The sequence below is a fragment of the Python bivittatus genome, unplaced genomic scaffold, assembly GCF_059951505.1.
Source record: "Python bivittatus isolate LINGU-HERP-01145 unplaced genomic scaffold, Pbiv_v1 ctg000640_np1212, whole genome shotgun sequence".
NCBI classification, from domain to species: Eukaryota; Metazoa; Chordata; class Lepidosauria; order Squamata; family Pythonidae; genus Python; species Python bivittatus.
Window position 1 is genome coordinate 1,034,502 of NW_028277090.1, and position 20,121 is coordinate 1,054,622.

Sequence of the window (20,121 nt, forward strand, 5' to 3'; positions counted from 1 at the left end):
CCCAAGATTTGGAGAATGTTTTAATTCATATCAAAGGATTTTTACTTTAAAAAGCAGGCTCTTCACACACATGCTTAATGTCACAATATCAGGGCCAGCTTTTTGTTGGGATCTTGTGGTTTGATAAAAGGAAACCAGTATTATAGTTTGGAACCTGCCCACTCTTCAGGGTAGAAACACCTCCATTTCTGTTTGCAGCATAGCTTCAGGCTCAAACAGAATTCTTAGCTAATCCAATTTTTCCATCCAGAACTAGGGACGGTGAAATGCAGAAACCATTAAGGGGGTTTCATTGTGGAAGCTCTTAGCTTTAACGAGCACTCAAGTTGCTTTTGACAAGAGTCTTTTTCTGCTGTTTCAGGTGATAATGGAATGAAGGGTTGCCCGCTGTGTAGGTAATAATTGTAGAGCTTCAATTTCATTGTTAAAAGTGACTATGTATCTGTTATCTTTGAGAGAAACAGTTGAGTGGATTTTAATTCCTTATTGTTGTTGCTTCTTAGCAATATCTACATTTGCTTACTCACGTTCCCTCCTCTTTCTCTTACAGCTACATAGAGAAGTTTACTGACTTTCTGCGCCTCTTTGTGAGTGTCCATTTGAGAAGGATCGAGTCCTATTCCCAGTTCCCGGTTGTTGAATTTCTTGCACTGCTGTTCAAATACACATTTCATCAGGTATTGCTTTGGAATGTTGTTTTGCCTTCTTTGTTCCCATGACATAATCACTGTGTTGCATAGAAGTGTATTTCTGTGAATATACAGAAATATTTTCTGTATATTTTGGTTCAGCAGTTCTACATGAAGAACCCTGATTGGTTTTCACTGCTTTTTATTAACCTTACATTTCAAAATAGTAGCTACCTTGGGCTGTGGATTGCCCCCTGAGAAACCTGTATGTCTGTTTTATCATCCTGGAGAATATCTACCTATGTGGTCAACAAGAGTCAACCCTGACTTAATGGTATATAATTAGTCAGTGCAAAGACCCAGCTCTCTTGAGAAACCCGTAATGATGGAAAGATGGAAGGAAAGAAAAGAAGAGAACGACCAGCAGCAAGACAGATGGACTCAGAGTGGGAATGGGTGAACCATTGCAATCTCTGAAGGGCCAGGTTGGGGAGAGTCCTCCTGGAGAAAATCTATCTGTGTAGTTGCTAAGAGTTGACACTATCTTGATGCCACGTAGTCAGTCAGTCAGTGCATAGAGCCAGCTCCTTTGAGAAGTCCATAATACTAGGAAAGCTGGAAGGAAAGCAAAGAGAATGGCCAACAGCAAGGTGGAGGGAGGTACTTGATAACAAGAGCAATGAAGGCACCACTGAGAGACCTAAAAGGCCTGGTTGAGGACATATTATCCAGGAGAAAGTCAATCTTTGTGGTTGCTAAGTGACAACATCAACTTGATGGCATGTAATCAGTGCTTCAGAAATCTAGTGTATGTAGAAATGATAATCAGATCCCACAGAATATGGAGCTCTTTACCTGAAATCAAAGTCCTAACTGATTGATTGATTGATTGATTGATTGATTATGAGCCATCAAGTCAGTATCGACTTTTAGCAGTCACGCAGATAGATCTTTAAATAGAGGCATGCATGAGGAAAACCAGTAGTTTTCCTAGCCCAGCATCCTGTTTCTCATTGTGGTCAGACAGATACCCATGAGAACCAAAGAAGCATTAGAGCAATGCTGCTATTGATTGTGGGTTGTGAAAATGTACCTTCTCAACCGAGTAGGTAAAGGCTAGCTTTCTTTTCAGATTTGATTTGTTGTATGATGGTGTGGATATGCTGCTGTGACTTTGTATAGTCCCCTATCAAATACATAAGAGAAAAGAAAGTTATTTCCATGGAATGTTGTAAACATAAAGCCCGTCCTTGTCCTACAGCTGAATAAGAAGAATATCAGAGAATTCATGGGATTAGGGCAGTGTTTCTCAACCTTGGCAACTTTAAGATGCGTGGACTTCAACTCCCAGAATTCCCCAGCCAGTATGGCTGGCTGGGGAATTCTGGGAGTTGAAGTCCACACATCTTAAAGTTGCCAAGGTTGAGAAACACTGGATTAGGGAGTAGAAATATGGTCCAGGTTGATTAAGAATGTGTCAGGGAAGCCCTGAAAGAGAAGATAAGGTCACTGAATAGGAAAGGAAGGCTTAGGGTTTTTTTATGGAATGACTGTTACAAATGTGGATCCTCACCATCACACATGTTGCTAAACACCATGTTTCTGATGTGCCTGTTTCAGCCCACGCACGAAGGTTACTTTTCCTGCTTAGATATCTGGGCTCTGTTTTTGGACTATTTGACCAGTAAAATAAAGAATCGCTTGGCAGATAAAGAAGCAGTACTCAACAGGTAAGCCATACAGTTTGCTGTTCGGGTTGGATAGCTCCCCAAAAATGCCTTGATTACTCGACTACTGTTTTGTAGTGGTATTCCTGTCCATCTCCCTTGAAGATTTCAAGGTCCTTGCAGCGACACTTAGGAGAGTGACAACCCTTTGACCATGTGCCTGTGTTTGGACAAAACAGCTGCACAACACAGCTTCCTGGTGTTAATTCCAAAGGCATGTTCTCACCGAATCGCTTAAGTTGCTCTGTGGCACAAACCTTGGCTTCCGATAGGTTCTTGAAATAGTGTTAAGTTGGGAAGCAGTGAAGAAACCATAGTCCTTGCGTGTGGCAGAGTGAGATTGTGGACTGTTTCACTTGAGGCCACTGGTAGAGAGTTTGGAATGCCCGCCATATTAAACGCATACTAAACATCCAATAAGTAATATCCTCCAGTCCACATGCCCTCCCTGTAATAAGCCTGAGAACAAAAGGCTAATGTATTGGAAGACAGGGTTGTGGTCTGGCCCATTAAGAATGGAACAATTCTTAATTCTTTCAACCCAAGTTGATGACTTGGAATAGGGCCAGTCGGAGACAGCGACTGCAACGTCCCTGTAATAGCAAGGAATGAACAAGCAGAATAAGGTTGCATTATTCTTTATGGAAGTGCCTTTCTCTTACTGTAGCTCTTTCTGCAATCGTTGGAACAGGAAACGTAAAGTGAATGTTTACACATAAATCGGAGTGTGGTTGCAACACAGGGCTAGCATTTGAGACTTCTGTTTAGCATAGCTAAATCTGCTTTTTATATTCAATAGTGTGTCATATTCACATTGTCCAGGGTAGATTCAGACTGCCAGTCCCCTGGCTCAGCTACCTGCCTGCCTGGGACAGCACTATTCTATGATCTGATTCAGATACTCTGCATTTAAGTCAGTATCGTATTCAGATGTTGCTTGTCTCCTGCGAGAAGAGAGGGGCAGCAGGCTTCAGGCTCCGGGTGCTTTTTTCTGTAGGAGAAACATCTGAAAAAGAAAATGCTCAGGTTTGTCTCAAGGGCTAAGAGGACAACTCGCATTCAAGTAATTTCAAGAACCACCCCCCTTGTTAGTTTGCTTCTGGCGGCACTGAGGAGTTTGCATCTCCAGTTACTCACTTGTTGTTAATACCAGATGGAGAAGAAAATGACATCATTTTTCTTGTGAAAGAAGGATGGGACAGCAAGTACTCCTTGCAATTTTGCTATGTCACTTCCAGGCGATTAATGTCAGTTGGATCTATGAGTATGCTGATTTAAAAAAAAAAACTTTTTGCACTGAGGTAGATGCATGGGAAAATAGGTTGACTTCTAAATGTGCAGCTGGTAACCTTATTTCTCAGAAGAGCAGTCATTCACAGGCCATATTGTGAATCTGAGAAAGTTCATCTACCCTAAATGAGTGGCACTGAATGTGTGGGATTTGTTTCTCATACTCCCTAATCTGCCGTTGAGGAAATCAGATACAGATGACAAAAGAGTGACTGCTTTTTCAGAAAAAGGGCTGAATTTCCTATGTGTGATCAATTTTATCCAAACTGTGCAAGGAAAAGTGGAGTTCCCACAGGCAAATTTATGCAGATGTCCACATATAAATTGGCATAAATGTTAAGCAACTTTCTAGTTTTCTTTTTAGTTATGCTACATTTGCATAACATTACAGTCTGGGGGAGGAAGGAACGATCTGCAGAACTCTGAAAACTATTATTTCTCTTGGTTTTGAAAAGGTCATCAAGCTTGTCTTCAAAGCTGCCAGTCGTTGAGAACTTTTTTGAAAGGCTGTGGTTCTCTAGGGATGCAAGAGCGGCTTCCGGGAGCCTGCTGTCCTCAATGTTGAGATGAACCTCAATAAATTGGGAACTTCTCTGCGTTATGAAATTCATACCAGGCAGCATAGCAATCTTGCATGCAGAAAATGCTTTGGTGAAACCCCTTGATTAAATTCACTAATGGAATACTTGCTAAAGGGAGTTTTTAATGGGCCTGGTTATGGTCTACGTTATGGTTTCCTCTTTCAGCGGGGAGCAAGGAGTGGGCAAGAGTCGTTCCTTGATGTCACAAATCCTTTCTTCCTGCTCCTTCCTCATTTCGGACCGTTTTGCTTTCTCCCAGGTACGAGGATGCTTTGGTTTTGCTGCTGACAGAGGTGTTAAACCGAATACAGTTCAGGTACAACCAGGCCCAGTTGGAAGAACTGGACGATGAGACGCTGGACGATGATGTAAGAAACAGAGCCCTGTAGGTGTGAGACAGGAGGGGCAGCCTATAGGCCAGCATCTCCCACCCTTCCCTCCCCACAGCACTCCCTTTGCAACTTTCAAAGGATGCTGCTGCTGACATTTAGCAGCAAAGCAAACGTATTTCAGCAGGGCCGAATCATGAAAACAAGAGGGGTGGTGAGAGCCAAGAACTTTGAAAAATGAATCTTCCTCCTTCCCACCCTTTAACACTTCCCAAAAGGACAAAAACAGGTTGCAGATGTCCAGCCCTGTCCCTTCTGGGAACATCACCTCATTCCCAGACCACAAGGTTTCTTGCAACCCACTGGCCAATTGTTGGTCTCAACTCAGGAAAGGTCATCTGTCCTTGAGCTGTGGTCTAAAAACTGTGAATGAAGGCTTAGAATGATGGTCTGCAAAACTGTATGCTTACGGACCAGTCAGAAATGGAACTACTGTCTTGTAGTTGAAACATTGAAATTAACAGGTTCCCAAGACTGATCTGCCACCCTCATATTTCTACCACCGTCTGGTATCTGTGCCTCAGAGGTACAAGCTTTTAAAGTTTTGTTCTCCTGCCTCATTTGGAAGTTAAATGAGGTTAGGTACCAGGTCTGAGCATTTTGAGCAGAATTAGCCTTACGAGATTTTTAAGCAAGTTGAGATTTCAAAGTGGGGTGAAAGTGTTAGACTGGGATTGGACAGATCTGGGTTCAAGATTCCACTGGAACATGGAGCTCACTGAGAGACTTTGGATCATCCTTCTTTCTTAACCTGGTCTACCTGACAGGCTTGATGTGAGACTAAAAGTGTAGGAGGAAACCCATTCTTAGAGTAAAGGCAGTGAGATATACATACAATAGAGAATTACGCAAATGAGATTCTGCAGAAGATTCTCCAAGCCCAAGTATCTAAATCCTGTTGTGCTTAAGGGATATGAGATAAAATGCATTGTTCCACTTTAGATTACAGATGGGTAACAGCATTTTTTAAATTATCCACCATGTGGAAATATTAGAACCTTCCTCCTTGGAGTGGTTTTATTTGACTTTACAAGATAATGGCTCTTCCCCAATCTATCCTAAGGTGGCACAACCCACTCTACCAGTTCAGGGTTCTGTCCCCTTATTCAGTTAAGGTTAACAGAATAAAGTTCTGGGTTCAGAGTTAAGAGCCCTAATTTGAAGGAAGATGAAAATGGCTGATTACGTCTTTGTGTTTTTTCCCCCTTAACAGCAACAGACTGAATGGCAGCGGTATCTCCTTCAGAGCTTAGAAGTTGTGGCCAAAGTTATGGAGCTTTTGCCAACTCATGCCTTCTCTACGCTGGTAAGTGGGCAAAGTGGCTGGGGAACTCTGGGAGTTGAAGTCCACACATCTTAAAAGTTGCCAAGGTTGAGAAACACTGTACTGGAGCATTTCTGGCTGATGACTATCCTGCCTCTAATGAAGGAGAACTCAACACTCAACACTTCATATGGCAGTCTGTTCCACTGACCAACAAATTATTCCATCAGGAAGTTCTTCCTGATGTCTAGGCACACTGTCTTTCCTTACATCTCTTCTGTAGGCTAAACATAGCCAGATCTTTGAACCTTTCCCCATTAGGCTTGGTTTTCAGACCCTTCAGCATTTTGGTAGCTTGGTATCAATCTAGTTCACTGTTATTCAGAAACTTCCTTGGGATGGAAGATACAGCAAGGAGAGTTTGGCATATCCCTGTTCGAGGCTTTAATCTCACTAAAAGGAAGGTAGGGTGGTGAGCCTCACCCAACTTAACTGTTTTCCCAGTTTAAGGAATGCAACCCAGTATTTTGAAGACACTGAAATGAATCAGAGGAGCATAATCCTTTCCAACCTAGAGTGGACAAAAGTATAGCTCTTCCAGCCATGAACATGGTTCATTCAGTGTGTGGCTGAGATTCGAACATGAGAAAATGAAAGTGCCATTCCTCCTTATGTAAAAAGGGAAGTGCCTTTTGTACCAGTAAAACATTGTGGTTACCTTCAAGTAGTTGGGAGCCACACACACTGAGACTTGCCTTATTTTTCTTTAGAGATGGGGCTGGGGATGTTTTGATATCCATTAAACGTGCAATAATATATTGCTGTTCTGCTTGGTCATGACTATTGAGAAGATGGTGGCAAGTCCCCTTCTTTTCATGGTGCTCAGGTTCAATTTCTGGCTGCTCAGTTAAAAGGGTCTTAGGTGACCCTTGCTAAGTTGTGGTCAAGCCCCATGTAGCTGGCAAGACCAAGGAAGCAAGGGTGATGCGAATTTTACTAATGAGCATTAATGCTAGTCTGCCATCAATACCGAATCTTGAAGACTATAATAGGAATTTTCCAGCCTATTGTTTTATTCTGTATTTCGTAAGTCCAATTTAAGTGTTCTTCTCCTTTAATTGTAATCTTTAGTTCTTTCTGGTTCCCTCTAATGTCCAACCTTCAAAGTCCCATCCTATCATTTTTTTTAAGAGAATTGAAAACAAAAGCATTTTCCCAAGAAAAGGAGTCTTATAATTAATTCCAAAATCTTATTTCAAATCCATCTGGACCCTTAGTCTGTTTGTAACTTTCCAAAATCAAAGTTCTAATCACCCTTTTGCTGTTTTTTCCAAAAGAAAAAAAAATTAAAGTCCTTAAACCTGCATCTAAAACTTCGTTAGCTAAGGATTGAAGGAAACTCACCCTTGTGCTGTAAAACTTGTCGATCCTATTAGCTGAAAAGCAGTTAAGAAGCAATTTCCAAAAGCGATTAGAAAAGGAAGTATGGGAACCCAGTGTCTTTTTAAAGGCGTCGACCGTGGTTTGAGCAAGACGGCTATTCCCTTGTATCCCAGAACTCTGAACCCACCAGAGACTGCTATTTTGTGGTCTCCTCGCGAGGAGCAACTGCATGGAACACTTGTGGGCAATCTCATGTCTCCTTGTCTGGAGAGGAATTGCAAAGAGCTGGTCTACTTGCCAGCTCGTCATTCCGCCAGTCATTGGCACCACTTTTACTGGAGCTCTCTTCAGTTCGCCATTTCTTCCCCGGAAATCCACTAGGTTTAATTTTCTCCATGTCCCTGACTTAGCCTCTTTGTGGAGCATTGTGCTGAAAAGTTATCTGGTGCCTAAAATGAGGTGGCGAGAAGAAAGTGAGTGTGTTTGGCAAACATTTATGTAGAGAAAATCTGATGGAGGGTCTCAGAAAGCAAGGGACCCCAAGTAGAAAACATAGGTAAAAGCAGCTTCATTTCTAGGCCTCTATGACTCTCCCAAGCATCCCCAGTAGTTTACTACTTACTGCAGTAAAATGTGATTTTTATTTCACTTGTTTCTAATGTTCCCTTATTCATGATATGCTCACATGGTTTGTTTTTTCAGCATTCTCATTTTTTAAATCTGAATTTAAAAAATTAAATTTGAATCTCATGTGCTTGTTCCAGTAACATTGGAAACATGTGACTAGCCACAATGCAGAAAATAAAAGTGGCTTGAGAAATGAAAGCTACTCTGTGTTTCTTTGTATTAGTGAATGGATGGGTCTTTACAACACATCTCATGTCCTGTTGAGTGATAACTGGCAGAGATTCATTCGTTCGTTCGTTCATTCATTCATTCATTCATTCATTCATTCATTCATTCATTCATTCAATTTGTATGCCGCCCATCTCCCCCCCAAATAGCTTATGTTGTAGAATGAAAAATAAATAGGAATGTTTGTTTTTTGTTACTTCTATAGCAGTGTTTCTCAACTTTGGCAACTTTAAAGTGTGTGGACTTCAACTCTCAGAATTCCCCAGCCAGCCATGGGAAGTCCACGCATCTTAAAGTTGCCAAGGTTGAGAAACACTGTTCTATAGAATGCTTATATAATGTGCTATGTGATTTTGTTTCTTTTCCCACTTGCTACACAAGGGTAGGTTCTTTGTCCTATTTTACTAAGCGAGTGAAGACTGTGTTGTATCTGTGATAAGCATCGAGTCCATGATAAGAGCTTTCACCCCACAGGTGTTTCTGATGCACATTTTACCCCAAATCTATTCTATTGACCTTTGTCCTTGGCTGAAGCTGCTTCCTTCTGTAGCTTTCCTTATAGTTATTGCTCCAAGAAAGCTGCAAAGTTAGAAATAATATGGCAAAACTTGCAAAAATAAAATAGGGCAGCTGGAGGTAAACGTTGGGCCTAAGGAAGTCAGCCTAAGGTTGGTCTAGCTAGTTTCCCGGGAAGAAGGCCAGGATAATCTTCCCTTGCTGTGAAACTCTGACATACCTGCCAGCTTCTAAAACAGTGTGCCACATCCGTGCCTGAAATTAGCACTTTAAATTTCTTGGTGCGATAAGCATGTCTTGCCGAGACCAGGGGTTTCCCCACTGTTTCTCCATATTGCTTCAAAAGGGGGAGATAGCTTTCATGGGAAGAGCTAAAACACTCCAGACATTTCATTTATTTATTCAGTCTTTTCACCTGCTGCGTTGAGAGAGACACATGGCAGGTTACGATCTCTATAATAAAACCTCTGCAGCCTAAGTAATTTTACGCAGCAATATACAATAATTAAACTACAGGTAAAATCAGAAAACTACCAGTCAAAAAGCAGCAAAATAAATGGCATGGTGTTCGCGTAGTGTAAAGATAGAGAGACTTTAAACTGGTGGTCCCAGATTTAAAACTTTCTTTGCCATTAGTTCCCAAGGCAGCCTTAAGTAAGACGTGGTATAGGCCAGACTGGAAAGTAAAAAAGAAAGATCCTAGAAGGCAATGGCAAGCCATTCCCAGAAATTTACTGATTGTATCACTTTATAGGAACTTTGTAGTCACCAGCCCAATTTGAAGAAGTTTGTGCCTTTTCACTCAGTGGGATGCACCCCTCCATTGACAGGATGAAGATGGAAACTTTCACCAGGATAGCGTGATGGAACTCCTTGTGGTGCTTCCCCCTTCCTCCCCCCATTTTATTTTGTGCTCCTATACCTTAGTTTTGCATGCAAGCTTAGAGACCAGGCTGTCAGTCAATAGACTGGGTGTATCTTTTAAATGTTGGTCATCCTTTAGAGGTGCTTACCTTTTAAAAGAGATTATCTCAGTAAATCTGGGCAAAGCATGGGACTGTCTGACTGCTGTCTCAGAACAATAATGGCTGGGAGTTGAGAGTCACTGAAAGTCAAATAGTTCTGGGGAGTTAGAGGAGTCTTTTCAGCCATGCTGTCACTTCACTTGCAACACCCGGTTGAAAGACTCAGGCTGAATTCCCATTCAACCAAGAGGTTCAGTAGATTGTTTGAGGCAGTGCCGGCCCCTATTCATCAGCTTATCCTCTTCCATGGGGTGGTGACTATTAGAATGAAATTTATTTTTGGATTTATACAACCCCCTCCTTTCTTTCAGGAACTAGGGTAGCCTATATAGTACTCACTCCTCCAATTCCCTCCACCCAGCAACCTCCCACTGAGGTAGGTAGAGTTGAGAGAGCATGCTAGTCCAAAGTTATCTAGTGAGCTTCCATGGCTAAGGGTGGACTTGAACATGAAGATCCCTGGCCCCAGCCCAACATTCATACCTTGAACTTGCATTTCTTTAATTAATGTAAAGATTCCTCTCCCAGCGTGAAGCCCTCTGCAAATTCTGTAATGGATTGGACTTGAAATCCCACCAGCCACAGCCACCATGGCTTTTGCCATGCTGTGTGATGGTTTTAGAAGTCCAGTCCTTTTGGAAGGTACCACTTGGGAGAAGGCTGAATTAGATCCTAAGAAAGGCTGTTCTGTAAAATACTTCTTCTTCCTAAGAAATGCTTTCCCAATGATTTTTCACTGAAAGTACCATAAGAACCATATTGTGTGGAAATAATAGAAATTGTCCTTTGACACCTGCTGAGACGGCCAGGTTGGGAATCATGCCAACTGTGTTGACCTTTCAAACTTAATTTCTGTGCTGACGTCCATGAAATTTTTTCAGTGGCAGGTTCATCATGCTTGGAGTCATCTATTTTTACTTTAATTGAGCTCTTGTGGTTACGTCTTTCTTTTTGCTTTAGTTTCCAGTGCTCCAGGAAAACCTGGATGTATATCTGGGACTCCAACAGTTCATCGTCACCTCAGGGACAGGTAAGATGAACTTTCTGTGCCTGAAGTCTCAGGTCATTTAAACGTGACCAGCGTTGATGATAGTATTACATGGGTTACAGTTGATTTGCATCCTTCACAAAAAAGATGAATGAACTTCAGACAAGAGGGTTCCACCATACAGGAAGTCCAGAATCCTCACAAACTGTGCCTTCTCCTTCCAGGCTTCAAGCTGAGCTTGTCAGCCAGAATTAGCTTCTTCCAGAAGGCTGTTTGCGCAACCAGGGCTAGTCTTTAGTCTTGTAATTGGCCACATACACATGTAGCTTGGGGCCCCATGATCAACACCAGGATAAGGGACTGAATGATCCTAGCTGCAGTGTCTACCTGATCAAGGTGATGTAGGTGCCTGGTATTTGGGGCCAACTTGAGCAGAGGAGCAGAAATCCACCCTGGAAGGGCAGTGGGCCAGATGGAACCATCTCTTGGAGGATAGGAGTCAGGGCAGGCGAAGCAGAAAGATCTCAGCTGCTGGAATTTGAGAGGAGCAGAAAACATGCTTCTTTGGAAAGGGACCAGGGTCTGGCACGACAAAACAGCTCAGCCAGAACGCACTGGGTAATTTAACACCAATTAGGCCAGATTCAAGAGAGGCCAAGATTTCTTACAGTGTTGCACGCAGCTCCTCCTCACAAAGACCTCAGTGCCACTCCTAACAATTCTTTTGTCAATGGCCGCAATCTCTGGGATCCTTCTGTCTCCTGTCTCTCATTTTGCCACTTTCCCCATCCCCTCCTCCCCACCCCACTAACAGCTGTGGCCCATGCAGCCCCCTTTCTCCGGGCTCTCCCTGAGAAAGTATACCTGACTATCTCTGATAAAGGGTGTTGTGCTCTGCAGAAGAATATCCCGTAATAAATCAGCCTTTAAGTCTTCGTTATTGCCATCTCCATCCTAACCCAGCAGCAGTTTCTTCAACAGTCTCCAGAATCATTACAGAGACATGGGAAGGTGCGAGGTGAGGGAGTTGCTTGGCATTGATTGACAGTGGGGTTTCAAAGGGGAGGGCTGAAAAGAACCAACCTTAAGTGGTTTAAATGTTATTCAGGGACTAAATCTCGTTGTGCTTCAAGTACATATGCTCGCTGATAGCAGAGCCTGGATATTCTCTGCTAACTTGTTCCTAATAGCCTTGTATCCTTGAAATTGTTTAGTGCCTCATTTTAAACTCAGAGTTAGGGTTTGAATCTTGGGTTGTTGTGTATGGTACATCACAAGATGCCCTGTTCTGAGAACCATTTGAGCCTTTCGGAGAAGGAAGATGAGCAATAATGAGTGAGAATTGAAGTGGAAATGTCCTTTTCAGAAGCGTCCTTTTGTTCAGCAGGAGCCCTGAAAGGTCTGCTCAAGTTCAGAGCTCCAGCTGGTGGGCCAAGCCATTCATAGAGCAAATGCACGTAATGTAATGCCAGTAAATGTTTCATTTCCTGCAAAAGGAACATTATAATTAGATTTCTCCTCTGAGAGTTTTGTATGCTTTCAGGGTTATCATTGTGTACAAACTCAGTCCTTAAATTCCATTAACGGCACAGCTGGGACTAGGGTGGGAGTAGAGGACCATTTAGACAGGTTTTCCTAGACGGGTAAGCCGTCCCCAAGAACCAAAGCGCTTGTGTTCTGATCCTGCTGTGCCATTTCGCATCAAGGCTTTTTGGCTGCTGCCCCTCCAGGTCACCGACTGAACATCACTGCGGAGAATGACTGCCGGCGTTTGCACTGCTCTTTGCGAGACCTCAGTTCCTTGCTCCAGGCGGTGGGACGATTAGCAGAGTACTTCACCGGGGACATGTTTGCTGCCAGGTTTAGCGATGCTCTTACAGTAGTGGAAAGGTAGGCAACACCCCAGGTGTGAAACTGCCTTGATACTCTAGAGCAGTGTTTCTCAACCTTGGCTGCTTGGAGATGGTTGGACTTCAACTCCCAGAATTCCCCAGGCAGCATGGCTGGCTGGAGAATTCTGGGAGTTGAAGTGCACCCATCTTCAAACTGCCAAGGTTGAGAAACACTGCTCTGGAGTCCATAGGTTGTCACAGTGGGCCTGTCCTGTATGTGCTGCCCCCTGCTGTTGGGTGCTGATCCTTCAGCCTTAGCTGTCCCTTTCTCTGCCATACAGAACCTTTGAGCCTGTGTGTTATCATAAGGGAAAGAGGGGGTGTTGTACCACCAACAGCAGAGAAGGAGGTTGGAATTATGGGAAGGTGAAGAGGGAAGGTATGTTCCTTGACAGCCATGCCCAATCCTTCAGGGACAGAAAGCAGTGAAGGGGAGGGAAAGAGCTGCTGAGCCTACTGGCATTTGGAGAAAGTCCTACCCAAGACCCCATCCGCAACGTTGAAATACCTGGCGCCATCTCTGCTCCATCAAAGCACTGGATAAAACACCAATCACCACACTAGCTTGTTGGGCAGGGTGGATGGTGTTCTCTGTTGCCATCATCAGTCAGTACTGCCCAGATCATAACTACATGTTGCATTACTGTGGCTTTCTCCAACCTGGTATCCTCCAGAAGAGTTGAGACAACTCCTCTCAGAATCCTAGACACCATCTGAAATTAAGAGGTTGGGGGTGGCTCCTTTCAAAAGCCAAAACAATTAGAAGCAGCAAAATTCTAACCCCACTTGCAGTAGGGGGATGGCTTTCAGCAGTATCAAGAGGGATCTCAAAGCTTAAGGTCAACTTTATGCTACAACAAGCAGAAAAATGCTGTTTATTCATGAATTGCAACTCCCTTCCCTTTTTTCCCCCCCTTAACCTGCTTTTCCAGGTTGGTCAAGGTGACTCTGTATGGGTCCCAGATTAAACTCTATAACATTGAAACGGCGGTGCCATCTGTACTAAAACCTGACCTTATTGATGTGTGAGTATGATGTGAAAACAACAACACTAAAAGGCACTGGAAATGCTCTCCTAAAATCTGGGCCCTTTATTGAACCCCCTAAATGCTATCCTTCTACAGCAGATCATTCTTGAGCATCGCTTTTGGAGTTACCAAGAGCCTTTTCCAGGATAGGAAATGAGATGGGCTCAACTATGGTTGAGTCATCCTAACCAGGTCACCTCCAGACTTTCTTCTTCAGATGATATTTCTCAAGATCCAAGGTCAAGTCATTCTCCCAGGCTCTGATAGCCTTCATGGATCCCAGAAGTGTTCCTCCTGGGTCCTCTTCCCCTGCATGCCCCACTTTATCAGCAACTTGCTGGGGGCTTTTGGCAGAAAACAGGCTCCCTTGCAGCAAAGAACGTGGGATGCTTAAGTCCCCTGATTTCCTAAATCCCACTATCTCTGCTATCTGTATATGAGATGTCCTCAATATTGCTTATTTCATCCCAGCCAAATAAACTGCTTCGTTCTGGGCCCCTTTGCCCTTGATCCCATTTGCAAAAGGATGTAAGAAAAGCTGTTAATGCTGCCATGCTAATGATGGGTATTTTGGGCATATTAACTCTTACTAATGATGACCTAACCTCTCCCTTTTCACCTCTGGGAAATAATCCAGATAAACTGAGATACAGTCTGTAGGGAGAGGGTGGTGGAGCGTCCTTCTAGCAAGGGGGTTTGCTGGAGAACTGTAAAGGAGAGGCCCAGTTTGGACCCAGTCATTATTCCGAGGACTCAAGTGTTTGCCTTGTTTCACACACCCCTCCTCCTTCCTTTTTACCTTTAAGATCCCCTCTCTTTCCAGACACGCACAGTCCCTGGCAGCTCTGCAGGCTTATTGCCACTGGCTAGCCCAGTTCTATGGAGAGGTTCATCAGCAGAACCTGACACAGTTTGTCTCCTTGGTCTCCACTGCCTTGGAAGCGATTGCTCCGTTGATCAGTTCGAAGGTATCTTCTGCCCAGCTTTCCACTTTCTCCTCCTCTTGCTAGGCGTTGCTTTCATCTGTTGTTGGATCCCTTCCCTTGCCCAAAAGCTCCATTTCCAGCTTTGCTAAACTTCCTTTCCTGGGGGAAGGTGATCGGCAGATGATTTACAGGAATCTCTGAAATGAAGTTGCCCACCGTTCCAACCCAGAATTGGAGGGCAGAGATTTACTTTGATCCTGCTTCTCCTCTGCCCAGTAATTTGTATTTTGGAGAAGGGTGGTCTACTGCAGTCATCTTGGGGATTCCGGAGTTTGGGGGGGATCTTGCTTTTCTAGTTCATGTCTGTTTTATGGGGGGAGGGGGGAGCTTACTTGCTTCTCCTCCTCAAAATCTTGACAGTTCTTAAACGTCTGGACACGTTAGATTGCCGCTTCTAAAATTCACGGTGAGCAGAACTGTTGGTGATGAAAGATGGAGACCAACACATCTTTTCAGGTGCCATGCTGAATGAAGTTGTTCTAGATGTTCCTATCCTGCTTCTCAAGGGGAGTCTCAAGGAAGCAGGACTTGGCCAAGCTGAGTTTAGCACCCTCTTTGGAATGAGGAGCCCTTGAAGAGGCTCCAAACCTATTAAAGAGATCCGCAGATGCCAGCGTCTCCCGTGCAGCATTTCTGTATCAGAAAACATCTGATGTCTTCCACACTGTCTTTATTTCCTGGCCCAAAGCCTTTTTCTCAGAGCAGAAGCTGAAGTCTCTCCTTTTTGTCTCCCTCCCTCCTCCACTCCCACTGTTCTTCCCCCACCCTGCCCGCCCCCAGGTACAGGAGAAGCTGCTCTTGTCAGCCTGCCACCTGCTCGTTTCCCTGGCCACCACTGTGCGGCCTGTGTTTCTAATTAGCATCCCAACCGTGCAGAAAATGTTCAACAGGATTACTGACAGCTCCGCTCAGCGCCTTTCTGATAAGGTAAGTACGGCTTTGGAGACCAAGCGCAGGCATCCTGATTAGATTCCCAGGCATTCTGGTTCGTTTAAAACACGGTGCCTTCGCTCCTGTTTGCAACAAAGCCCAAGGAAGAGAAGAGGTCTGTCAGCACTTGCATGCAGTGCTAAACCATACTCAGTGCTACGTTCACCCAGTGCATTTAACTAAGTTAGTCACCTGGTTAGTGTCCAATGAGAATATCGTTCCCAACCCATTGCTGGGGTTGGGGGGGGATTAATTTATTTACATACATACATACACACACACATATATATATAAATAAAAAAAATAATTGTGTGTGTGTATAAAATAAAAATTAAATTAAATATATATAAATTTGATATACATACTTACATATATATATATATATATATATATATATATATATAATTTAATTTAATTTAATTTAATTTAATTTAATTTAATTTAACCCCAAGCTGCCCTGAGATTGTTTAGACCTAAATTTCCCTGGTTGGCTATATAACTCAAACAAGAAGCAGAAAATTAACAGAATGAAACTTCTCACGTGGTCCTGCTGCTGGTTCAGAGATGAAGCCCCCGAGCAGTCCTGTGAAAATGGGGCTCCTCTAGAAGTCTATCTTTCTGTTCCCCCCACACACGCGCACGTGCATGCCTACACTAGGGGACAGGCGGTGGATAGGCTTCCCCCAATTCTCCCTGCAGTGACAAGAGTCCTGATCAGCCATCCCCAGTTTTTACATTCGAGGAGAGCCATCAGTCCATCAACAGTGTCCGCTCTCCACTTGACAGGAGCATCCCCGTCTGCTGCTGTCTCACTGGGATGTGCCCCTGGTGAGCATCATACTGGGTCAGCATGTCAGATGCAGCCGTTCTGGCTTGCTTACACAAAGAAGATCAACCGTGTGAGATCCAAGGAAGGCCAGAAGTTAAAGCAGGAGAACGATTTTTGCTGATCAGTTGTTTGCCCTGATAAAGGAGGCCTGGCTGGGTTCTGAACATTGAACATTGTGGGTGGGGTGTGTGAAAGCTTTTGGGAGAGGGAAATGTTTACTATCCCCTTTCTCTCCATCCCACCCCCACTTCAGAGTGTATCAATCCTCACTTTTACCTGGGCAAACCATAGTTCATCACATGGTTGTGCTGCCATCATGCCTAGTTTGATCCAAAGTGACCCACCCTGGGGTCCGGTGGTGCCAAATACAGTGACTGATGCTCTCTGCTCCCATATCCAAGATTTCAGCGTGGCAATGCCATCGCCTGTCAACGGTCAGAGGGGCCGCTCCAGGTTGCACAACCTTTCTTCTTCCCCTCTCTGGGCTTTAACTTGTTTGACCTTATTCTCTGCAGGCCCAGATCCTCCTGTGCAGATCACTTTCAAACATCTTGCTCCTTCCATGGCCAAACCTCCCAGAGGGTGAACAGCAGTGGGCCATCCGTTCAACTAACCACGCCAGCCTAATATCGGCCCTCACCAGGGATTACCGCAGCCTGAAATCCAGTGCCATCTTGCCCCCGAGGAAAAATCAGCAGGACAATAGTAAGTTGTCCCAGTACAGGCTTTTAGCTTGTTGACTAGTCGTAAAATTGGAGACATTGGGAAGTTAGAAACTAGCCACTTGTTTAGGATGGCTTTGGAGAGCATTGATCAGGTCCCTGTTTAGAGCTGGCTGAACGTTGCTACTGAATTCCTGACCGTTCGTTGGAGCAGGCATCTCTTTTTAGGCAGTACTGTTGGAAGTAGTACAGATTTTTGTTTCTTCTTACTGGGGCCTTTAATTCCTACAAGGAAACATTTTCCTTGGGTTGTCCTAGGAAAAGCAAGGTTTTCTCTCAGCGTTCTAAGACAATCTGGAACTCAGAACTGAATTCTATATCCAGTTTCTCAAGCGAGAAATCCAGCTCAGATTTAATCTAGGAGTTACATTTGGTGTATAGCAACCATTCAACTTTGTAGGAATCCTGGAGGCTGCAAGACAAATTTGCATTTTTTTAGACACTAATGGTGCAATCTAGATGATGATCATGACGACGACGATGATGATGTAGCAAGGTTCCAGGTAACAGGTCCTTTGTTCCCATTGAACTCAATAGATCATAAAAGCAAGCTTGAACTATCAATTGGCATGGTGCCTCTGTTCGGAAACAGATTAAATATATCCCCCAGAAACTGATGGCGGGAACAGGAGTTGGCAGACATAACACAAATATGCTTTTTGTTTAGCTTAAAGATTCCTTTTTGATCATAAAGGAACTTGTTCCAACGGCTCATGTTCCCAAGGTTTCTTTGAAAACTTGAACTGGCTGTTGCATTTTTCTGAAGTTTTGAAAAATACTATCCATTTGCAGATAAAGAGAGAATGTTTGGGCATGAGGCAAGAGTATTAAAATAACTTAAAGCCCGTTAGCAAAAAAAGGATTTGAAACTTTTTAAATTGGATTTTTTTTAAATTGTTTGCAAGTGATGTTTACACTAATAGCTGTATTAGTCTAAGCTTTGTGAAGGCTTTTTGCCTTGAGATGAAAGTTATAAATAACTAAATTTATTAAATCTTGTTTGAACCTAATTGCATGCAACCAGTATCAGTAATGTTTAGTGTAGCCATTGTAAGTAATTAGCAATGTGCAAAATGTTTTGTTTTCAGTATTCAGTGCAAAATTCCATGTAATGTCTTGTACAAGTGCAAAATTGTGGTCTTGAGCATTTTTAGAAGTGTGTTGACTCAGTGCAGAGCTGAGGGCCTGTTTTTGAGTTTAGAACTCTTCAAAATGCTGGAGGATGCCCATTTTGCCCTTACAAGAGGGCATTTTGTAAAAAGTCAGGCTCACCACAGTCTGAAATGAAGCCCTTTGAAATGCCTTGCACACTCATGCAAGTATACTTTACCAGAGGCGTAAGTTTTGCAAACTAACATATTTATGGAACTTGTTTACCCTGACGTTGGGAAATGAACAGCTCAAGAACATTATGTACGCACATGCCTTTAGGTGACAGTTGATCACATATCCAGGCAATGCGAATGGTGGTTCTGAACCATGCAGATACGAGGATTTATTCTGGTATACAGAGAAAATATTGCCTGCTCCATCACTGTAGCCAACAGCCTTCCACGGGGTTCCCTGAATTTCTGGAATCTGGGGCGTGCCACTTCTGCAAATTAAAGTTGAGGGCACGTGTTATGATTGAGCTCAAAACGAAACAAAAACCTCAGCATGAAAAGGAGCGACTCCCATTCCGAAGAACCTGTCTGCAGTACGTCTCCAGGAATCGCTGTTCCAAATGTCGCATTTCTTCTTTTCTTGGTGTGACTGGAAAGCAGGCCTGTTCTCCCTGGGAAGTGAGTGCCCAAGGGGTCAGCGCAGAGTACTGTGACACAACTGCAAGAGAGGTCCATTTCTGGGTGGCATTCCTCAAAACCTTTGTGTCCAGAAAACTCAGTAGAGCAGTGTTTCTCAACCATGGCCACTTGAAGATGTGTGGACTTCAACTCCCAGAATTCCCCAGCCAGCATGCCTGGCTGGGGAATTCTGGGAGTTGAAGTCCAGACGTCTTCAAGCGGCCAAGGTTGAGAAACTCCAGTAGAGGGTCCAGCTTGGGAAAGCCGATCCACTGCCTCTCTCTCTCTTCTGAATCTAGTTGCTGCTAGTGCTGTGGGGTGATGGTTTCCATGTTTGCTCTTGCTTTTGCAGCAAAAGTCCTTATCCATCAGACTCTCAGTGTCCTGGAAGATATTGTGGAGAGCATCTCTGGGGAAGCCACCAAGTCTCGCCAGATTTGTTACCAGTCGCTGCAGGAATCTGTCCAGGTCTCCCTTGCCCTCTTCCCAGCTTTCATTCATCAGTCAGGTATAAACGCAGCCCTGCTTTCCCCGGCCTGTCTAACTTAATATGCCCACGTGGAATCCAAACAGGAGCACGTAGGTCTTTTTCCTGGACGGCATACCATAGAGGACGCCATGCTCCAAAGAGGAAGGGTAAAGGCAGGGCAAAAGATAAACTGGATTTCATTTCCATTTAAACTTAAACCTAATGTTAACCTGATTATTCTTCAGTCCCATATTTAATAAATTGGCCCCTGCTTCAATCATGGAACTGCTTTTGGTGGTCGTTGAAGGGTAGTTGTCTGGATCACCCAGATCATCCCTCAAACACATGAGAAGAGCCATTAATTTTGAACTAAAATCTAATCTGTGGAAATAAATAACTCAAGGTGTATGCATTTATTGATCTCATTTTAATCCTTCCTTGGAGATGGTGGTGTTGGATTGTTGAAAGTAGGATGTAGACCCCAACAAAGCGTTTCAGCCCCTCCTGCATTGTGAACTTTGGGCCATGACTGTGGTCATTGCTAAATGGCGGCAGGCCGCGTCCTTGCCCACAGCAGGGCCCGGCAGCTTTTGATTGTGGTGGGCTGCAGCCTTGCATTCAGCTTTAAATAATAAAACACTGATGAGTAGGCTCCATTTTTTTTGTTTTAAAAAAATAGTTTTCTGAAATGGCCAAAATCTCATGATACCTCCAACTCACAGTCCCGAAGTATGTCAAGATTTCATCAGAAAACATTGAAAGATTTCAGCCACTAATTTATTAAATTAACTTTGACTAATTTCAGCTGTTATTTTTGTTGTTTAAAAATGGGTTCTT

At 43.6% G+C, this 20,121-nt stretch overlaps 1 protein-coding gene across 3 annotated transcripts in view; it reads left to right on the top strand.

Annotated features, from left to right (window-relative positions):
• Window positions 1-20,121, top strand: part of XPO6 (exportin 6) — a 46,801-nt gene that overhangs the window by 19,471 nt on the left and 7,209 nt on the right. For all 3 annotated transcript variants that reach the window (XM_088150985.1, XM_088150986.1, XM_088150987.1), the window contains exons 9-19: window positions 551-677; window positions 2,250-2,359; window positions 4,487-4,595; window positions 5,830-5,922; window positions 10,620-10,689; window positions 12,378-12,537; window positions 13,472-13,564; window positions 14,391-14,535; window positions 15,334-15,480; window positions 16,828-17,017; window positions 19,168-19,323. In XM_088150985.1, coding sequence (XP_088007111.1) covers window positions 551-677; window positions 2,250-2,359; window positions 4,487-4,595; window positions 5,830-5,922; window positions 10,620-10,689; window positions 12,378-12,537; window positions 13,472-13,564; window positions 14,391-14,535; window positions 15,334-15,480; window positions 16,828-17,017; window positions 19,168-19,323 — 1,400 coding nt within the window. The remainder of the gene's footprint in view (window positions 1-550; window positions 678-2,249; window positions 2,360-4,486; window positions 4,596-5,829; window positions 5,923-10,619; window positions 10,690-12,377; window positions 12,538-13,471; window positions 13,565-14,390; window positions 14,536-15,333; window positions 15,481-16,827; window positions 17,018-19,167; window positions 19,324-20,121) is intronic.